Below are 18,910 nucleotides of genomic sequence, written 5' to 3'. Positions count from 1 at the left end.
CAGGAGTTTTCTTACACAGCTGGGATTCTTTGATTACTAACGCACATTGTGCAGTGAGTCCAGCAGCACCAGCCCCTGTAACCCCCATGGCCTTTCTATCCCTATGTTGTTTGCAGGGCAACAGAGCCCAAGCCCCTGGAAATTTGGGTTTAACACAGTTGCTTGGCAGCTATGTGTAGCCATTTAAAATGTTATCCAAAGGCTATACTTGCAGACTCAGGTATTTCAGTTGCAGTCCCATGGCTTCACTGAGACCCATCAGCAAGGGTGGCATGTCTGAAATAGCTGGTGAATTATTTCACCCCAGAAAGACCTGAAGTGTGTTCAAGCATTTGGTTCAGATGAGGGCAGTGCTTTTTGGCCCAGAGGTGGGGAATTGCAGAGCTGATGGTTAGATTTATTTGATTTCTGCTGATAAATTGGCCACTGTGCTTCCATCAGGGTCCCAAGTATTTTAATTGTAAATGCCCACATGCCCCACATGCTGTACTGGCACGAGCTACTGTTCCTCTGGTTGGACTGCAATGGCCTCTGAACTGTAGAGATACCCTCTAAAGAGCTCACAGCTAATTTCAAGGTGATAAAACTGGATTACCACCAAACATTTAGACAGCCCATGCTTTGTGCCTTAAGTCAACTTCACTGGAGCTGTTGAATTCAATGGCAGCATACTTAGGCCCCCTAGAAAGAAAGTTCCTTTCTACCTGCTTCCCATCCATCTCACAGCTCTTGCCAATAAGTGATTCCATTTCTTTTTTATATCAGTGTAAGTGTATTTTTCATCTCAGTGTCCTTCCCTTCACTGCCACAGTTAACGTGGAGGTGCTTGGCCAAGCATGGCTCACCACTTCAGTGGGAGAGACACCATGAAAGCTGTGAGACCTGGCTCTTCAACTGCAAACGTAAATCAATGCAGATCTGTTCTTTGAAAGGGCTTTTTAAAAATCACTGGCATTACCTTCATTATCTTGATGAGGAATGGGTTGGGCAATGAAAAGATTTACCAATAGTCTGGTGCCAGAGCTTAAGTACTCACTGTTTACACTGGTGAGACAAGAGCCTTGACTTATGGCTTAACCATGCAGGTGATTTTCAGGGGAGACAGTGATGAGGAGCTACTAGGGAAGCCTGGTAGGCTGCCGACTAAAACCTTAGGCTGTGCTCCAGAACATGTTCTGTTCTCAGCTCAGATGTTTTATATAGCAAAAAGAATTTTCCTTGGACTTAAGACACCTCACAGCCTCATAAATCTGTTTACTTGTAGATAGAGTGTGTTTTTAAACACAGCATGCAATTAGTTGGTGCTGAGAAAGAAAACAAAGATTTTGCTTGCTGCTATACACAAATACTCTCTTTTCAGGAGGTCGATCAATAGAGCTCTGGACTTTCTGTCAGACAAAATAATGACCTATACTCACAGGCTGACTAATCTTTCCTACCTTTTTATGTAATACCATTTTTCAAAATATTAATTTTACTGGTAAAGCACTTTCCCTTTTACAGCAAAGGATTTCAAGTTGAAGGTCTTATTACCTTTTCATCTAAGACCATTTAACACTTTTCTAGCAAAGGCAGAGGCATAAAGCATCTTTATATTACTCATTAAGGTCACATATATTATTCATCATTGGCTAGAGTTGATTTTGAAAATTATGTTTAGCCATGTTCTCGACACAATATGCACAAGTCTTTTCCATAACTTTGTCAGAAATAGAGGTCATTGTGTTGGGATGATCAGGAGGCAGATTTGCATGCCCTGTAAAGACACCAGGCCAAGGATAAACTAAGTAACTCAGACATCAGCAGTCATCTAGTTAACACCATGTAAAAATATTAAAAATACCTCAGAAGGGGAGTTTAGCAGAGCAGTTTAATGGACAGTTTTCCTCACTGGAACTGCTAATTCAAAGCAGCAACACTGTTGGTAGTCAGCTCCTGACTTGGACTCTTGTGAGCAGGCAGTCTATATATGGCTTACTTTCAGCTCTGAATTTTTTTCAAGAGTAAATCTTGGTTTCCCACAAACAGTCTCCAAGGATTTCTTTCTGGAGTGGGGGTTGGGGGAATAGATACATATTTTTATCTTTTTTGTTGGTTTTTTTTGACCACACTTGCAGTTTAAATCAAGAGGGGCACCTCAAATCAGTCCTTCTACAGAGTGGAAATTTTACTCCCCGTGAACCTCTGAGTGCAAAGGTTCTGTTATCAAGCATTTTAGGGCTTTGATATCTTGTAAAAGGTACTTCCCCAGGGTGCAAGGGGCAGTTATGGGATTATCCAAGTACAACAGGGCTGGTTTTATGCTAACTTCTATCACATAGAGGTTGTCTTAGAAACACCCAAATTAAGCTAATGACATGGTGATATTTACCTCACTTTTCATTCAGTCACTTAAAATTCATTAATATAATTCTAGATGTTTCTTGTGTGGGGAGATAGATTGCTGAGCAGATTCCTGAGATTTCCAGCTCCCAGTGTATTTTTCTGTACCAGCTCTCTTGCACTGAAAGGCTTGTTCACTAATCCACAGCATGCTGAAATCTAAAGGCAGGTGAGTCCTGTGCCTGGTGTTATCTATTGGTGTGCTGCTCTTATCAGCTGGGTTACCTTAGCAACTGGGCTGTATCTGACTTTATGAGCTGCCAGGTTTGTTTCATCCCCTTCAGGAGTCTGAGGAAAAGCCAGGCAATGTTTAAACTGTTGGGAGGCACTTTGTCTACCACTGTTATTGGTTTGGCCCATAAAGCCATTGACTGCTGTTGGAATGAGGACAGGCAAGATTCTTACCCTGCCAAAGTCATGACAAAGAGCTGCCTCCAGCTTTGCTCCTGGTTCACCTCAGCCTCTCCGTGTGCCACTCATGCAGAGAGCACATGAGTGTAGCACAAACTCCATGGATCTGTAGCAAGGCATGTGTAAGTGACATCTCAATAAAAACAGTCTGATGGCCGAAACCAAAAATGCAGTCCCATGGTAAGAGTACATCAGCTATGGATGACTCACATTCTACTGAAATCTACAAAACAGCACTTAGGATGGGTGTGGGCTCTGAGCATGGGGAGGTCTTCCAGAGGAGTTTGATTGTTTTGTGTGGGGACAGAGCCTGGAGACAGAACAGAATCATGGATTCTCCTCCTTTCTCTGAAAAAAATCACTTGTGTGGGAGGGCAAAAGACAGGAGGGAACAGTGGAATCCCCCTTTCACAAATACAGTGCTTAAAAATGTGCAAATCAACTGGTACTTTTTTCTGTTTATACTCTGGAGTTGGGTTGGAAAGCTTCTTTTAAATGAGGATAAGAAAAACTCAGCTGTTAGATTTGTAACAGTAGACATTTAGAGCTTAAACATCAAAAGACACCAAACTTCAAACCACTGCACGTCAGCAGTGTCTCCTCATTACTTAGCTACCAGGACCAGAGCCCCAGTGCCCACATCTGCTCCAGATGTGTCCATGTGGCATTGACAACTGTGTCATGTTGTAGGATGATCTTTTGGGGTTTTTAAACTCATATACCAATAAAATCCTTTGTGCAAATGCACCACAGTAGTTTATTATTTATTATGTGTTACAGCACGTTAGTTTATTTTCCTTTCTGTACCAAACAGCTGTGGAGGCACAGTTACTATGCAATGGAATCTGCTGGATGGTAGGGAGGGAGGCTGGGAAAGGAGGCAAAGAACAATTACCCCTCTGTAGTGAAGAGGGTAAAAAACAGCATCTAAGCACAACTTAGAAGTTGCAGGTTTTGTAACTGATACCGTTAGCCCTCACAGAAGGGCTGGGAAAAATGATGAAAAACGTTTATATTGGGTAGTGTTGAAAGGCATTTAAAGAATAATGCAGATATCAGGCACAGTCAGCCACAAAGGTAAATCCCATTTAACCAATTTGCTGTCTTTGTGTGATAAGGTCACCCTCCTAGTGGGTGGAGGGAAGGTGGTGGGTGTAGTTATTCTGCATTTTAGTGATGCTTTTGGTACTGCCCCTCACAGCAGGGTCGAGGTGCATGGCTGTGGGATGAGTGGGTTCCAGTGCCCTGGGTAAGGACTGTCTGAGGGCAGAGGGTTGTAGTGCTTGGGGCACATCTGGCTGGCAGTCAGTGCTGTTCTGCAGGGCACAGTTCTAGGGCCAGTCCTGCTCAATGTATTTATCACCCATCTGGATGCAGAAGTTGAAGGCACCTTTAGCAATTTTACTGATGATGCTAAACTGGGATGTGCTGTTGACTCCCTTGAGGGACAAGATGCCTTGCAGAGGAGTCTGTATGGATTGGAGCATTGGGCTGTGGTTGAAATCTGTGCAACAAAATCTGACAAGTCCAACTGATAGATTCTGCACCTCGGGTGGAGTAGTGCTGGGCACAAATATAACTGGGGAGAGAAGTGTCTGGGGAGCAGCCCTGCAGAGAGGGATCTGGGGATGGTGGCAGCCAGCAGGGCAAACACATCTGGGGTGTATCAAACACACAGCTGTTCTTTAGGACAGCACATTACATTGCTAATGCCATAGGAGCTTCCTGTGTACTCACCTGACTGCCAAGGCCATCTTCTCCACTGTCATGAGTGATGATCCCAGCAGGATCTATGTGACAGCACAGAAATGGCTGGTGGGGCTTTGGTGAAATACAGACTTCAGGGCAGCTTTGACAAGATGGTCATAGCAGCTGAGCAATTCCAAGGTACAGACTGGCAACCTGCAGAAAACCAAAACAGTGGTTCACTTGGGCATTCTAAGATGTAAATGGTAGGAGTTCAGTGTCTGTTTTCCAGGGAACTGACCCTCCTTCCTGTAGGGCAGCAGCTCATGCAGGCAGATAGGAGCCTTGCAAGAACATGGAAATCCTGGTATAATGCTGGCCTGTCACTCCCATTTGGATATGACAGTGATAATGGCACTGGCCTTGTTTCATCACTTGCCCTTGCAGTCATGTACACTTTTACATTTTCACTACATGCCGTGTCTATTTGAGCCCCTTGTGGAAAGCCAGAGTGCTGGAGAGAATGAAGTATGGATGAGAGTCAAGCTCATAGAGCTCATATTCATGGGAGTTTTCATTATAACCTTGAGAAGCTTCTTAACATGGCATTAACAATTAATTTCAGCATGAAAATGGGCCTTCCCTGCCAATTTAACTAATGGCACTCAAGCTCAAACAATAGCTGAATAGCAATAGCTTGGATAGGTGGTTGTAGATTTTCTGTGAAGTTTTGCTTCACAGCTGCCTCCATTCTTACTGCACAATTACAGGAGCAGAAATTGCAGTCAGGGCTTGTTCAGGTCTACTCAGAAGCCAGGACTGACCAGGCCTGAGGAAAGCTCAGTCATTTAGATTTCATTCTCATTACTGTACTGCAGCATTTACATACCATGGCTAGACAGATAGGTGGGTTCAGAGTACCCTAAGCATCCACTGTGGTCAGCAGGATGTTACACACTCTTCTAAGAAACTCACCTTTTAATGAAAACAGGCCCCTTGTTTTCCCTGTATACTGCACACTTCCTCCAGGCTAGAGTTGATTCGGTAATTCAGTAATTCGGTAATTTTCTCTACAAAGCAACTTGGATCACTTTGAGTCCTCTTAGTTAAACCAGGAAAACACACTGCTGTGTTTACAGTGTTGTCACTACACTTCAGTGTCTCCAGAGACAGGCCTAGTTAAGTCAGGCTTTAATAGCAGTCAGTTACAAGTGGCACACATCAGTTTATGTTCATTCAAATGCACACCATTAAACTGGCACGGCTGTTTTCCATCTCCCTTGAGGGAAGGGAAGGGAGAGTTTGGCTGTGTTTCAGTGTGGAGATTTAGCCCCAAGAAGGGGAGGTCACATCTCAGTTTTCTCCAAGGGACTCACCAGAAACAACAGGTTTACAGGTTATGAAGTCCCTTCAGGAGGGATTTCCTGGGAACACACCATGAGCTGTGTCCTCCAGCTGTGCTCACACCTCCCAGGGTATTCCAGGCTTTCTGAGAGAACAGAAGTGAGGTTCATGGGGACTAGTCTATTACAGACAATGATTTTCTGCTATTAAAAAAACAGAAGTCTAAATCCAAGGCTGAACTGTCAGAAAATAGTAGAGATTCTCACATAGTGGGGTTAAAAATTATTACTCTTGTTGGGAATGCCTTTAGTGCAATTAAGTCATCCTGCTTTTGCCAGATTCTCCAAAGTACAATTCTGAAGGCAAAGCTACATTCTTAATTCTTAAATTCCTATCATTAATGTGTTTGGCCAGTTTTCTAGTGTCAAAGAGGTTGTGAGGTGTTTGTAAGAAGTGCATGTGAACAGTCAGAGGTTGAATTTCTTTCCCTTTTCCAGTCATTGCCCTTCATGAGCAGTAAAGGTGAGGAAAAGCCACAGGAGAATCAGAGGCAGGTTTCTTTAAGCAATAGTCTTTTCTACTATTGTGGTGGAGCAGGAAAAGAACAGCACTTGAAATCAATACTGAAAATGCCCATCTGTTCGGTGGGATGAAGGGATGGAGCAGAAGAACAGGACAGGAAGAAAAAAGACTGCTTTTTAATACAATAGTCTTTAGCTTCAAAATCTTCATCTGTCAGATGGTCTGTGGCCTATCTATTACATATTCTTTGTGATTTCAGTGCTGTTTTCTACAACCACATGAGAGATACAAAGCTTTTGGATCCTCCTTCCCTCTACAAGTTTTTATTGCCAAAGACAGAGCTTGGCCTCATCTTGCTGTGTTATTTTTACAACCTCACAGCACAACTGTTAGCAGCATGGCAGTCTCAGGTTTCTGCTCTCCTTCTGCCTGATCTCCCACTCAGCGTTTGGGTACAAGACAGAAGCAACATACAACTGTTGTATTGTGTGATCTGGCAACCTCTTTACTCAGCCCCAGCTTGAATTTACTGAGCTGAACAAACAGTTGTCTGTCAAGAGGTTTCTCCACAAAAAAACATTGGCTTTACTGAAGCAGCTTACCATCCTGCTTCCAGCCTCAGAATTCATGGAAAGAAAACTATTTTCCCTCAGTAACTTGGATATGGATTAACATGCCTTGATGACCAGGATGCTCCATCTCAGGATCAGTCAGTGCTCCCCCAGTTCTCAGAGCCATTTGAACCCTTAACCATGAGACTTGGTTACTTTTTTCTTCTGGTTTTGTCTGCTAAAATGAATATGTCATGGATGTATCTTGAGGCTGGATTGTATCTCAGCACAGCATAATGCTGCTGCAGCATGTCTGTTAAGGAAACTCCCTAGTCAGACCATTGCCAGGACTCTCTGGCAGTGGCACTCTCAAGGTCAGAGACTTTCTGGGACTAAAGGTCCTTCCCTGGCTCCAGTGACTGGTCATCATTTTGGCACCCTGAACATCACCATATTGCCTTCACACACACTTCAGGTGTACTTACAGAAACCAGAGTGCCAGAAAACTTCCAGAGAAGTTCTGTTCATTAGTTTCAGTTGTGAACAGCCATTGTTTGCTTCACTCTGAACAAATGCAGCTGAAGCACAAATCACCTTGTAAAATAAAGGGGCCTGAGCTTGGGAGCCTCTTCAGCTGGTAGAAATCACAGAACCATTTAAGTCAAATGATATCATGCTGGAGAGATTTTAGGCTAACCTACACAGCAAGGGGTAAGGCCTCAGCTGATGTCAGAGGGAGTATGACAACGTTCCTTTGGCATCTCTTCCTGTGTGAAGCCATCTTGGGTTCCAAGGCAGTCATCCACTAGATCAAACACTTTTTATGTAATGCTCTTCATTGGGTGGGTCTCACAAAACATTTCTGTGGTTATGAGAGGGTTTTGGTAAATGTGTGAAGAGGGCCAGCCCTGCACCATGGGCCTCAGTTAAACAATAGAGGGCTTAGATACAGCATGTTCTTCAAGCAATATTTCAGTGCAGGGGAATGTTATAGCCTGAAAAAAAGAGGTCTTTAGCATGCATGTGCCTGTATTGTTAACAGCATTATTTAGTCCTAGGCAGCAGAGATGTGAGACCTCTCACTACTGCAACATGAAGATGACCTTGGCCAAATGATACTGGAGAAGTCATTTGTAATGGCTGGACAAATGTCAAAATACGAGGAACCTAAGATCCATAATGTTTAATTTACAGATCATTCTGCGATGGTATTTCAAACCTAAGGGATATTTATTGCTATCATACAGCCATTAGGAAGTATTTATATGCCAGTATTCTTTAGGTGTGTATTCAGAACACTGTGACTAATCAATTAATAATAACATGGCTTTTATTAAAAGGAGTGGGAAACTGCTGCCTCTTGCACATGTAGGGCAGTGCTTATGGCAGACAATTTGAGAACCAGCTAAGTACTCTACACCTTATCACTACCTTGTGCATAGCTATAAAAGTCCCTCTAGAAGCATTAGCTGCAGGAGGAAAGTTGTAGCCATACCTCTCCTTTTGAAGATGCAGTTTGCCCTAATTCCCAGCTTATTATGTAGTTCAGATTTGCCTAGTATTACAGCTGAGAAAATGGTAGGGCATGGAAATGCCATTGTTGAGGAGCCCTGCCACATTGCTGGGCCATTCACCACCCTCCCACTCCAGCTACATCACCTTAAAGCCTCTCAGTCCCAGCTCTGTCCACAGCTAAATCCCTGTAGCTGCAGACTGTACAAAGTTCAACCATCTGAGTTCACTTTAAAAAAAAGTATGTGTGTGCTAGGGGGAAGTGATGATGTTTCCCTGTGCTAGGGAGGCATAGTTGCTTTCTAAGTAAGCTTATTTTAGCCAAAAGGCAGGAAATTGCAGCATGCCTGAACAATTTGGGTACCAGCCCTGACTGAACTCCCCGAATGGATCTCCCACACTTTTAAACTTGCTTGGCCTCAGCAACATCCATGTGCTTTCTTGCCATTCCTCAGTAGCCAGCACACACCCTGTGGAGAATCCCCTCCTGGGCAGCTCCTTTGGAGGCCTTCTGACAGCCAGGGAAGAGATTGAATCTCCATGGAGTCATTCCCACCATCCAGACTTTCCTCCTGCCAGTGATTGACACTTGCAAAACAACCATCCACATACAAGTCTTTCTCTCCATTTCCTCCATCCTTCCTAAAAATACACATCACACTTCTGACCTTCCTGGAGGATGCAACTTTGTGTATCATAGAATCATAGAGTATCCTGAGTTGGAAGGCACCCACAAGGATCATCAAAGTCCAGCTGCTGGCCTTGCACGGGGCAGCCCCAAGAATCCCACCCTGTGCATCCCTGAGAATGCTGTTCATCTTCTCCACCAGCCTGTTCTGGAGGAGCCTCTTTTCCCAGCAGAGAAGCTCCTTTTAAAATAATTTTCTAGCATTGCCTTTTCTTGGGTTTTGAGCAATTTCACAGGCTTGCAAATGGGCTCTACTGTAATCCAAGTTCATTACAGTCTCTAAGAGTTAGCAGGTAGCCTCGACCTGTTGTCTCTAATGTCCTGTTAAAGATGGTCTCTGCTGGTAGATTATTTAATTGTTCTTCCTTTGTCTCCCTGGAAGGAGAACCTTCCAGGATCTCATATTTTTTTACAGTGCAGCCTGTGGAGGAAGATACATAGAGTAACCATTTGTGGTTAAAAACAAACAAAAAACCCTGAGTGCCTGTGCTCAAATACCTAAAGGCCTCCCAGGTGAAACCTGAAAGAAGGCAAGCTGATCTAGGTCCTGTGCAGGCAGAGCTCATACATAACTAAATTGTGCTGCAAAGCATCAGCCTCTCCAAGATAACTAAGGGTGTGCTCAGGGCTCTCAGCGCTGGGGAGAAGAAATGCAGTGAGCCTGAATCTTTTCTACTGCTGTTTAATGCTTTTTATTTCCTATTTGCAGTGGCTTGAGACACAGTTGCCACCATTGCCCTAATGCTCATTAAATTACTACAACTGAGCCATATATCTAAATTTGCTGATAGACAACCATATGGTTTGAAATCGAGCTTTTAAGTGGTTGTAGGAACCAAGCAGAGTTTTCAAGGATTTTCACTTTTATTGCTGAAGCAAACAGCAGTCTCAGATACTTGGGTGGTTGGGTTTTTTTGCAAATTCCACCAGCCTGCTAAATACCTCTGCAAGTCTGAGCAGCTCAGTCAGTTTAGAATATGGGATGGGGCCCTTGATCACTCAGGATTTTTCTTGTGAAGATCTCAAGATGCAGATCTGAGTTCTTCTCATTTGAGGTGTATTTATATTCAAGCTTAGCCTGAATCCATCCTAAAAACTAAGTGAACAACAGAAAACCAAATCTGCACTTGAATCCTTGCTCTTCTTAGCATCTGAAGCTGTCTTTGTTTCCACCTAGACATCTCAGATTGATTTTTTTGTGTGCTTCTTTGGTTTTGTGCAAAAGGGGGGCCCAGTGAGTGTGAGAGAGGGAGATGAAAAATTATATTGCCTATTGCAAATAATGAGGTGAAAGTATAGATAAGTGTAAATCAAATCTTTGCAGAACTGTAAATATGAGCTATAAGATGCTGTAACTGAAGGTTGTTTGCCCTGGCTTGAACATACAAGAATACAACAAAGCCTGACATTGACTGGCCTCTGCAGGAGCATCATCCCTCCAGCTGACCCCAAAGCTTCTTGCACTAAAAAGCCATTTTCTATAAATTTCTTGCATTGAACGAGTTCTGGAATGAATTGCACATGTGTCAAAGAACCATTTAAGTGGAGCCTTACTACTCTTTTATCTGAGAACCTCCCACAATATTAAAAGGCCCAAAACAGAAGAGCAATATTATCTCCCTTGTCTTGAATCATAAACAAAGTCTAGAAAAGGTTTCTTCGTGTGTGTGTGAGAGTGTGTGTGCAAAAACATTGACAGAAACTCAATGAAAGATCTGTGTTCTGTGAATTTGTGAGAGGGGATGACAGAAATTAAAGTGGTAGCCTTCAACTTTAGCTTTCAGGCTCTTTTACAGATCTCTCACTTAGTCCAGGAAAACTAGTGCCCAGGTTTCATTTTTTAAATTAATACCTAAGAAAATTTCAAATTGGGATGGACATTTTTCTGTGGAAAATGTTAATGAAAAGACAGTTTTTCCAACCAAAAAGTCTGTCTCTTTCCTTTCACATTCCTCCTCTTACAGATGTCATGGATGAGGTGACCATCAGGGTAGGTTTCAGCTAGAATGGGAACCTTCAATTTTTGCCAGATGTCATCTCTTCAAAACAAACTGCTTTATTCTTTGTAGGACTGGCAGGGAGAGCCTAAAGCAAGGGTACTGGTAAACTAAGCCCTGGTTTTAGAGACAGTACAGGTGTCAGAGATACTCTTCGCAGTTTGAAAGTGGGAAAATAACCTTAATATCTCTGTCCATTTCACATGTGCTCACTAAATGTGTTATTCTTTTCCTTTCTCAAAAAGGATTTTATATTCTCATGTCATCATCCCCACTGTAACACATGCCAGCCCCAGAAAGACAGGCTGACAGGAATCCATTTTAGCACTTGGACGCTGGATGTCTTTGGTTGCCAGCCCTTGAACAACTCTAACAAGCCATCTCTCAGAGGCTGGGTTTGCTTTCAAAGTAAAATGCCACCTCACAGCCACCTTAGGGATCTGGATAGCTGAGCTATGAAGCCCCTGTTGTTTCTGACAGCAGCAGCACCCCCAGCTCTGTACAATTCACTTTCCATACTCCATATTCCCAGTTATTCTGTGCTGTACACACACATTGCAAGGAAGTAGCAGCAGCTCAACTCTTGGCTTCCTCAGTCTCAAGAGACTGCCATGAAACTGAAAAACACTAAACTAAAACTTAAGTGTCTGTTAGACCTTTAATTAGCGACCTAAGGAGTGTTTGCCAAGAGGAAATTTGAATTCAATTACCCAAATAGAAAGTATTTAACCTCTCAATAGCACTCAAGTAATTATAATACTTAGGTGTTGGGGTTTTTTTTTCAGGAACCTTAAAAAGTAAAACAAAAAATCAAATTGAAAATGGGAGAAGGTGTCAGTTTTATATCACATGGAGTCTACAAAGGACAGCTGTAATCTTGCCCATGCTTTAGACTCACATATTAGCACAGAAAGGGACACCTCAAGCTGGGAGAGCAGGTTGCAAGATGCCTGATTTCTCCACTAAATTTCCTGATTTCTCCACTAAAACAGCCAGCAACAGCATCAGGGCCCACGGTGAGCTTTATGTGCTTCAGTACAGCCATAAACACAAATAAGACCAGCAGGTCACCTCACACAGCTTTGGATGTGATGAAGATGCTCTGTCAGTGTCAGGAGAACTGGGATGTGTCAGAAGAGGCTGCATATTCCAGTCCATTTTGCAAACATTACTCTATACCAACCAAGCCATTTTCATTTTTGCAGCAGCTGTTTCAGCCCTGATCCCAGCTGTCTTTTCACTACACATCCCCCCAAAAGTTTCCAGAGTTAATCCCAAGAAAAAAAAAGCAAAAGTCAATATTTTCTTCCTTCTCTTTTCACAGACTGTAGGTTGCTTTGGGATTATGTTTATCAGCTGCTTTCTGACAGCCGGTACGAAAATTTCATCCGATGGGAAGATAAGGAATCCAAAATATTTCGGATAGTGGATCCCAACGGGCTGGCCCGTCTGTGGGGAAACCACAAGGTAAGGAAGCAATGCAGTTTTCCTCTTGCAACACTTCTCCTCTTGTAGCATCACAGGATTCACTTATAAATGGGCAAAGAGGAAAGGATGGCATATAAATTACTGCTGGAAAACTGTAATCTTTTATTCTATGTGCATTTGAAAGACAAAGCATCCATCCTGAAACACTAAAACCTATTCTTCAGATAGAGAACCTGTTGGTTTGGTTCAAAGACCTTTAGTTATAAATTCATGTAATTATAAAATTACAAGGAGTGCAAGAATTAACAATCCTTCTCTCTTCAAGGCATCTTATTTCTTCCCGAAACCTGGTGCTGAGGATATTCTGATTAGATGTGGTTTTACAAGGAGCTCTGTACTACAGCTTGGCAGGAGCCTTCTGTGTCTGCAGCAATTCTCAGATTCCACACACTGCCCTGTGTGAGACACCAAGCTGCAGGATTATGTATTTCCTTCTAAGAGGGCAGTTCCTGCTTTGTTCTCTGGAAAGCAATAACTGATTTTTGCAGCTTGGTGCCGAGTTATGTACAGGTATCTCTGTATATGTATATGAATATATTCATGTGAATGTATGAGTAGTCAGCATGGATTTATGAAAGAGAAATCGTGCTTGACCACTGCGATATCTATCTACAATGAAAGGATTGGCTCAGTGGATTCAGGGAGAATAGTGGATGTAGCTTATCTTGATTTTAGAAAGGCTTTTGAGACTGTCTCATAACAGCCTCAAAGACAGACTAATTAAATATGATCTAGACAAGAATACAGTGAGGTAGATTGAAAATTGCCTGATCTGCTGGGCTAAAAAGATGGTGATCAATGGCACAAAATACAGGCACTAGTGAGGTTACCCCAGGGACTGATTCTGGGAGCAATACTGTTTAATATGTCCATTAATGACCTGGATGATGGGATAGATTCTCAGATAACACAAAACTGGGAGGAATAGCTGACACACCAGAGGGTTGTGCTGTCATCCATGTGGTTCTGAACATGGTCGAGAAAAGGGCTAATGGGAATTTTATGGCCATGCCATCGTGTCTTGTACTGGGGTTCTAAAACTGAAGCTCCTTCAGACCACTGGCCACTTGGGCAACACAGTGGCCTTTCAGCATATAAGAAATTGAAGAAGCACAACAGTATTTCAAGGGTTTTCCCAATGAGAGAAGTCTAGATTTTGCAGGGAAAACATTGTCCCTGTTAGTGTTTAATTGCCACAGAGCTCTTGATGTGGCCTCCCTTAGCAGAGTTACTGTGGTCAGGGCAAGCAGAGGAGGTCTGCTCTTACTGGGCGTTTTAGGCAGGTGGATCAGTCTCCTTTGATGAAGCCAAACTCTGACATGGAGGCTCCCAGAACAAAAACATGCTTCTACTGGTTGGGTGCTTTTTGCCCACGGCAGGGCGGCTGCTTTATTCTCCTGCACACAGAGCTTTGCCAGCAGAGTTGTCTCTCTGCTGGGAGTCTCTTTGCCAGACAGCAACCACTGCTCCTTGTACCAGAAAAATGCTCTTCATGTAGACATAGCCTAAGGGGCTGATCCTGCTGTTCCAAGTCAGTACTTTGGGGGATGCCCACGTACAGCTCTGCCAGTGCCCATCACTTGTGCCTTGTGACACTCAGCTTCAGCAGGGCCATCTCCTCTGGGGGCTTAGGAAGGTTTTAATAAATCATCTTGTACTTCAGCATACCTCATTGCTCTAGCCATGGCCTTTGGGGCCAACAGCTCCCAGAAAGAAGGGGAGGATCTGTCACAGAAGCAGATGCACAACCCAACTGGCTTAAGAGGAGAAACAGGCTGTCAGAGCCCAAGGTGCTCTGTGAGCATTAACTAGTTAATGCAGGGGAATCCCAGAGGAACAGTGGTCTGAGCCGGGATTGCTGACAAATTCAGCCTATTAGCCCCTGCTCCTAGGCTTTTACAAAAGGTGTTTTCGTTAAGAACAGGTCTGTCACATCCCACTTGGCAGGAGCATCTCCATCCACCTAATGTCTCCTCTTGTAGTTAATTAAGTCTCTTGTTATCTGTGTTCCAAGAAAATGTAGAAAAACCTCACTTGGCATTTTTGATAGACTCCTGCTTAAACTGCCCTGAGTTGAAAGAGACACACAAAAATTTGATGATGAAAGCTGTGGGGGCAGAATGGACCTGCAAACAGCAAAAAATGGTACATGAATTTCTTGAGCTGTCTTGGTTACTTTAGGCAGCTGTGATAGTTCTGCAACTCCTTTTGGGGCTTAGGAAGGTTTTAATGAATCATCTCACCTTTTTTTTTTTTCCTTTTTTCTTTTGAAAAAAACAGAACAGAACAAATATGACTTACGAGAAAATGTCCAGAGCCCTACGCCACTACTACAAACTAAATATTATCCGGAAGGAGCCAGGACAAAGGCTTTTGTTCAGGTAATTCTCTTTCTTTGCCATTCCTTTCTACAGACAGTTAGTTGTTGAGGATGGAACTGTGTGTGGGATACTTCATAGCCACAGTTATAACATAGGTGACAATGGCCATACATTTGTAGAAGCTGTCTGGAGCTTCCCAGCTTTCAAGGCAGCCACACCAGTTGACAGAAACACAGGCCTGTCTCAATGATAAGTGGAGTCAATAGAAGTCTTTTCACTGCTTTGCACAGGCTGTGCCATTGTTTAAGACCTTAGATAAATGATTCTGCCAAACTGCTGGAAAACCCACTTCAGATGGACTTCTCAAACACAGCTGCCAGTGAAAGCTAAGCAGGGATCAGGCATTTCCTCAAGGGCACTGCAGAAGAGAAGCACTTGATGACCATGTCCTTGGTGCTGCCTTGAAGGAAGAGAGGGACCTGCAAGAGCTGCTCATAAAACCCAACACATTGGATTGGGTGATACAACCAAGAATTTAGGAAACAGAGCCTGAAAGAGCATTAAAGCAGGGAGCTGCTTGTACAAACTTGAGTGCAGATGGCACTGAGTGGGAGCACTCCAGTTCTCTTCAGACAAGACCAGCAAATCCTAGTGCATTTCTGACCCTCAGAGCACTGAACTCAGACCAAACACTAGTTGCTGTCAGTGGCCTGGATTTAGTAGTGTGCTTGGAAATTATATCAATAGGAAGGCAATCTTGAAGTTTGTTTTCTTAAATAGCTAACAGAACTGCATTAGCATTCAAACTATCTTCAGCTGAAAAGGATTCTGTGGATGACTTGTTTATATCAGCTCTTAGAGGGAAACATAGATGTGGGAAGGAGAATGAAGGAAAGAAGCAGTCATGGGCAAAATCAAGTGCTCGACAGTAACTTTTTTTCTGATGGAAAGTTAAAACAAGGTTGCTCCATCAGCAGCAGTACCAAGGGTATCTGGATCTCTGTGGCCTTGTGTGAAGATTGCATTGCCCTGGGGGAATTCCTGATGCTGAGCAGTGAATCTGCTTCTCTTGAAGCCTTCCCTTCAGTGGAGATGTAAACAAAACAGGAGTCCATCTCCTCTCAACCAAGCTGCCCATTTTCTCAAAACTGTTGTAACTTAATGCCTCAGTTCCTCTCTCATACTTGCCCAAATTGACCAACAGATTCAAAGGTCACCAAAGAGCATAAAACATGAGCTATATAAACTTCATTTCCTTTGGAAACTGGGAAAAAAAAATCCCAGAAAAACATTTCTTTGCACAATTCCCAGTAAATACTTTTTGATGTTGTTTTCTTAGACCTATTTATATCTGAAGAGGAAAAAAAAACCAGCTGCAAAAAGTCAAGTCATTAATGTGCCTTTCTTGGCTATTCATTGCAAGGACAGAAATAATAGGAAGTGTGACTTTAAGATGCAGGCAGTTGTCATCTGCAGATATCTGTATGGATCTTCAAGTAAGATGGAGTCAGGAAAGGACTTCTAATAGGTTGGCTGGGTGTCTTCTGCAAAAAAATAGGTCACAGATCGTGTTTCTTAATTTTCCTGCAGTTCTGGGTTGGGTTGTTTCTTGGTTGTGTGGTTGGTTTTTTTTTAATGTAATCAAATGCTATTAGAAATACCCACACTTTGGTTTCCTTGATGTGACTTAAAGCTCAGACCAGAAGGAATACCCAAAGTCCTCCAGTGCAGCTCACATCAGCCCATGCCCCACATGGAGGGGAGGGCAGTGGGACCACTCTGTGTTTTAATTTCATCCTCATGCAAGATCAACAAGACAGTCAGAAGGTTTAAATCAGGGCACAGTCTGCCTCGTGGGCTTTGTGCATTTTCAGTGTGTAGCCAGGCACTGATTCACCACTCCTGCATACGAGTTTTTCACTGATGTAACACTGTTTGTAGCAGCAGCATTTTTCCAGCAGTGACACAGCAGTGAGTCATAGCCCTTTTTTTTCCCCTAAATGCATATAGGCACACGATTTCCAAAATTAGAAGGGATGGCAAAAGGTTAGTTTCAGGCTATGCTGTGTGTTTGCTGAGAGGCTCCAGCAGTGAGCTTTCTGGGTCAGTGATAGTAATGAGGCTCCTGTTGGTTGTTTTTGTTTTCACTGGGGCAAGGATACTGAGCACATCATCAACCTGAAATGAAATCAGCTCTTGTGATTAACACATTTTGTACTGCTGAATGTTAACCAGTCCTTTGTTAATGAAAGACTGTGAAATTTTGTACCAATTCCAGCATAAACATTTGTCATCCTAATTTCTCCAGAAGTACTTGGGAACTGGGAAACAGATTTTGTTGAAACCAGGATTTCATCCTTCCTGTGCCACTCTCTCTTCTACACCATTAAACTGAAAACAAAAAAAGGAGGGCCTTTCTGTGCTACCTCTGTGCAGTAGTATACAAAAGCATCCTGGCAAAAATCAAGACTGCAGCCTTAAACTTCAGGCTGGTGGATGTCCTTTCCCATTTCCTGCTGCTGCCATGCCTCCCCAGAGGCAGATTATGTCTCCAGCCCTGCAGACTCACTGCCTTGAGCCACTGGTGCTGGGAGCCATGGCATTCATCTCCAGAGGATGCTGCCTCACTGCAGGCACACTTGCTACAATCACACAGGAACACTGTCTTTGCTTACAGTTCCCTAGCCCTAAAGCTTTTTCCTTCAGGGCTTTTTCCATTTCCTAGAACTTGTTCTGACTTGGACCTTGGCTTTTTCCACCTATTCATTTGGTGTTTTGTACTCTCCTCAGTCACCAACACACAGGCCTGCACAAACCAGTAGCCCTGTGCTTCCCCACACCTTGCAAGGGCTTGTGCTTTGAAATATGCTGGTCATAAAGGCCTTTCATGTCTCTGTCACCAGACACCACACATGAGTGTACCTGGGCCACACTGTCATCTTACATGACAACAGCAAACAATATGAGGGAGAAGAAATAAATATCATTCTTTGGAAAACACTCTGGGGCTTGGTTCAGATTTGGGCTTTCAAGAAGCCATGGTAAATGTTGGTGATTGTTGTTTCCTTTCAAGATATGGAGGAGGGAAGACACCTGGTGAGAAGCTGGGAAATACAAATGGGATCGGAAGGATACAGCAAAGATTATCTTGGGAGCTGTAGAGCTCAGGGAATCTCAACAACTTGATGAAGATAAAAGCTGAGACCCCTGAGCAATGTGCTTGTTTCTCTGTTTTGCAGGTTCATGAAGACCCCAGACGAGATCATGAGTGGCCGGACAGACCGCCTTGAGCACCTTGAATCCCAGGAACTGGATGAACAAATGTACCAAGAAGATGAGTGCTGAAGAAAACAGGTGCACCACCTCTGTGGGTCCAGGGGAGAAACATCTGCCCGATGGTCAGCACGGTTTGGGAGGGGAAGCAACAACACAGAAGCAGTACTTGAGGTCGCCGTTTAGCTTGAAGACCACGCAGGACCTGAAGCACCTTAACAAAACAAACTAACAGGCAGAAGTGGTGCTGGCAGGAAAGCAAAGGGGAGAAAGCCTGGACTTATGCACTACTTCACTGTTCCTACAAAGTCTCCCTTGAGTTCTTTCTTTCCTTTTGGTTTGTTTCAGTTTTGGGGGGTTTTTGTCTTTTTTTTTTTCTCCCTAATAAACATGCAGTTTGACTTTCCTTATCTCACATAGGACAAGACATCAGATTATGCTTCTTCTTCTTCTTTTATGGTGGTTTTTTTGTTTTGGTTTGGTTTTTTTTCTGGAAGACTTTCCTATGGAAATGGAGTGCTCTTATTTTCTGTGCAAGTCTCACGACACAACACTGCATAAACAATAGCAACACAGAAGGGATTTGCTCAAGGCTTCCAGTTTGCTTGGATCAATTTATATGTGCTGCCACTGGGAAATGTGTTGAAGCTACCAAAAGAATTCCCCACACATACCTGTCAAATGAAGAGGAGACACCCTTCACATGAAGGCTGGGCTATCATCCCAGCATAGCTT

General features: G+C 43.3%; 1 protein-coding gene across 1 annotated transcript in view; it reads left to right on the top strand.

Moving 5' to 3' along the window:
- The window catches only part of ETV6 (ETS variant transcription factor 6), a 124,703-nt gene extending 106,096 nt beyond the window's left edge, over positions 1 to 18,607 (top strand). The window contains exons 6-8 of the mRNA XM_085049724.1: positions 12,418 to 12,560; positions 14,862 to 14,962; positions 18,142 to 18,607. Coding sequence (XP_084905850.1) covers positions 12,418 to 12,560; positions 14,862 to 14,962; positions 18,142 to 18,247 — 350 coding nt within the window. The 3' untranslated portion in view covers positions 18,248 to 18,607. The remainder of the gene's footprint in view (positions 1 to 12,417; positions 12,561 to 14,861; positions 14,963 to 18,141) is intronic.
- Positions 18,608 to 18,910: the final 303 nt, after the last annotated feature.

This window comes from Lichenostomus cassidix, chromosome 1Ab, assembly GCF_008360975.1.
Source record: "Lichenostomus cassidix isolate B80296 chromosome 1Ab, HeHo_3.0, whole genome shotgun sequence".
NCBI lineage: Eukaryota > Metazoa > Chordata > Aves > Passeriformes > Meliphagidae > Lichenostomus > Lichenostomus cassidix.
This window is presented reverse-complemented; position numbering and strand designations above follow the sequence as displayed.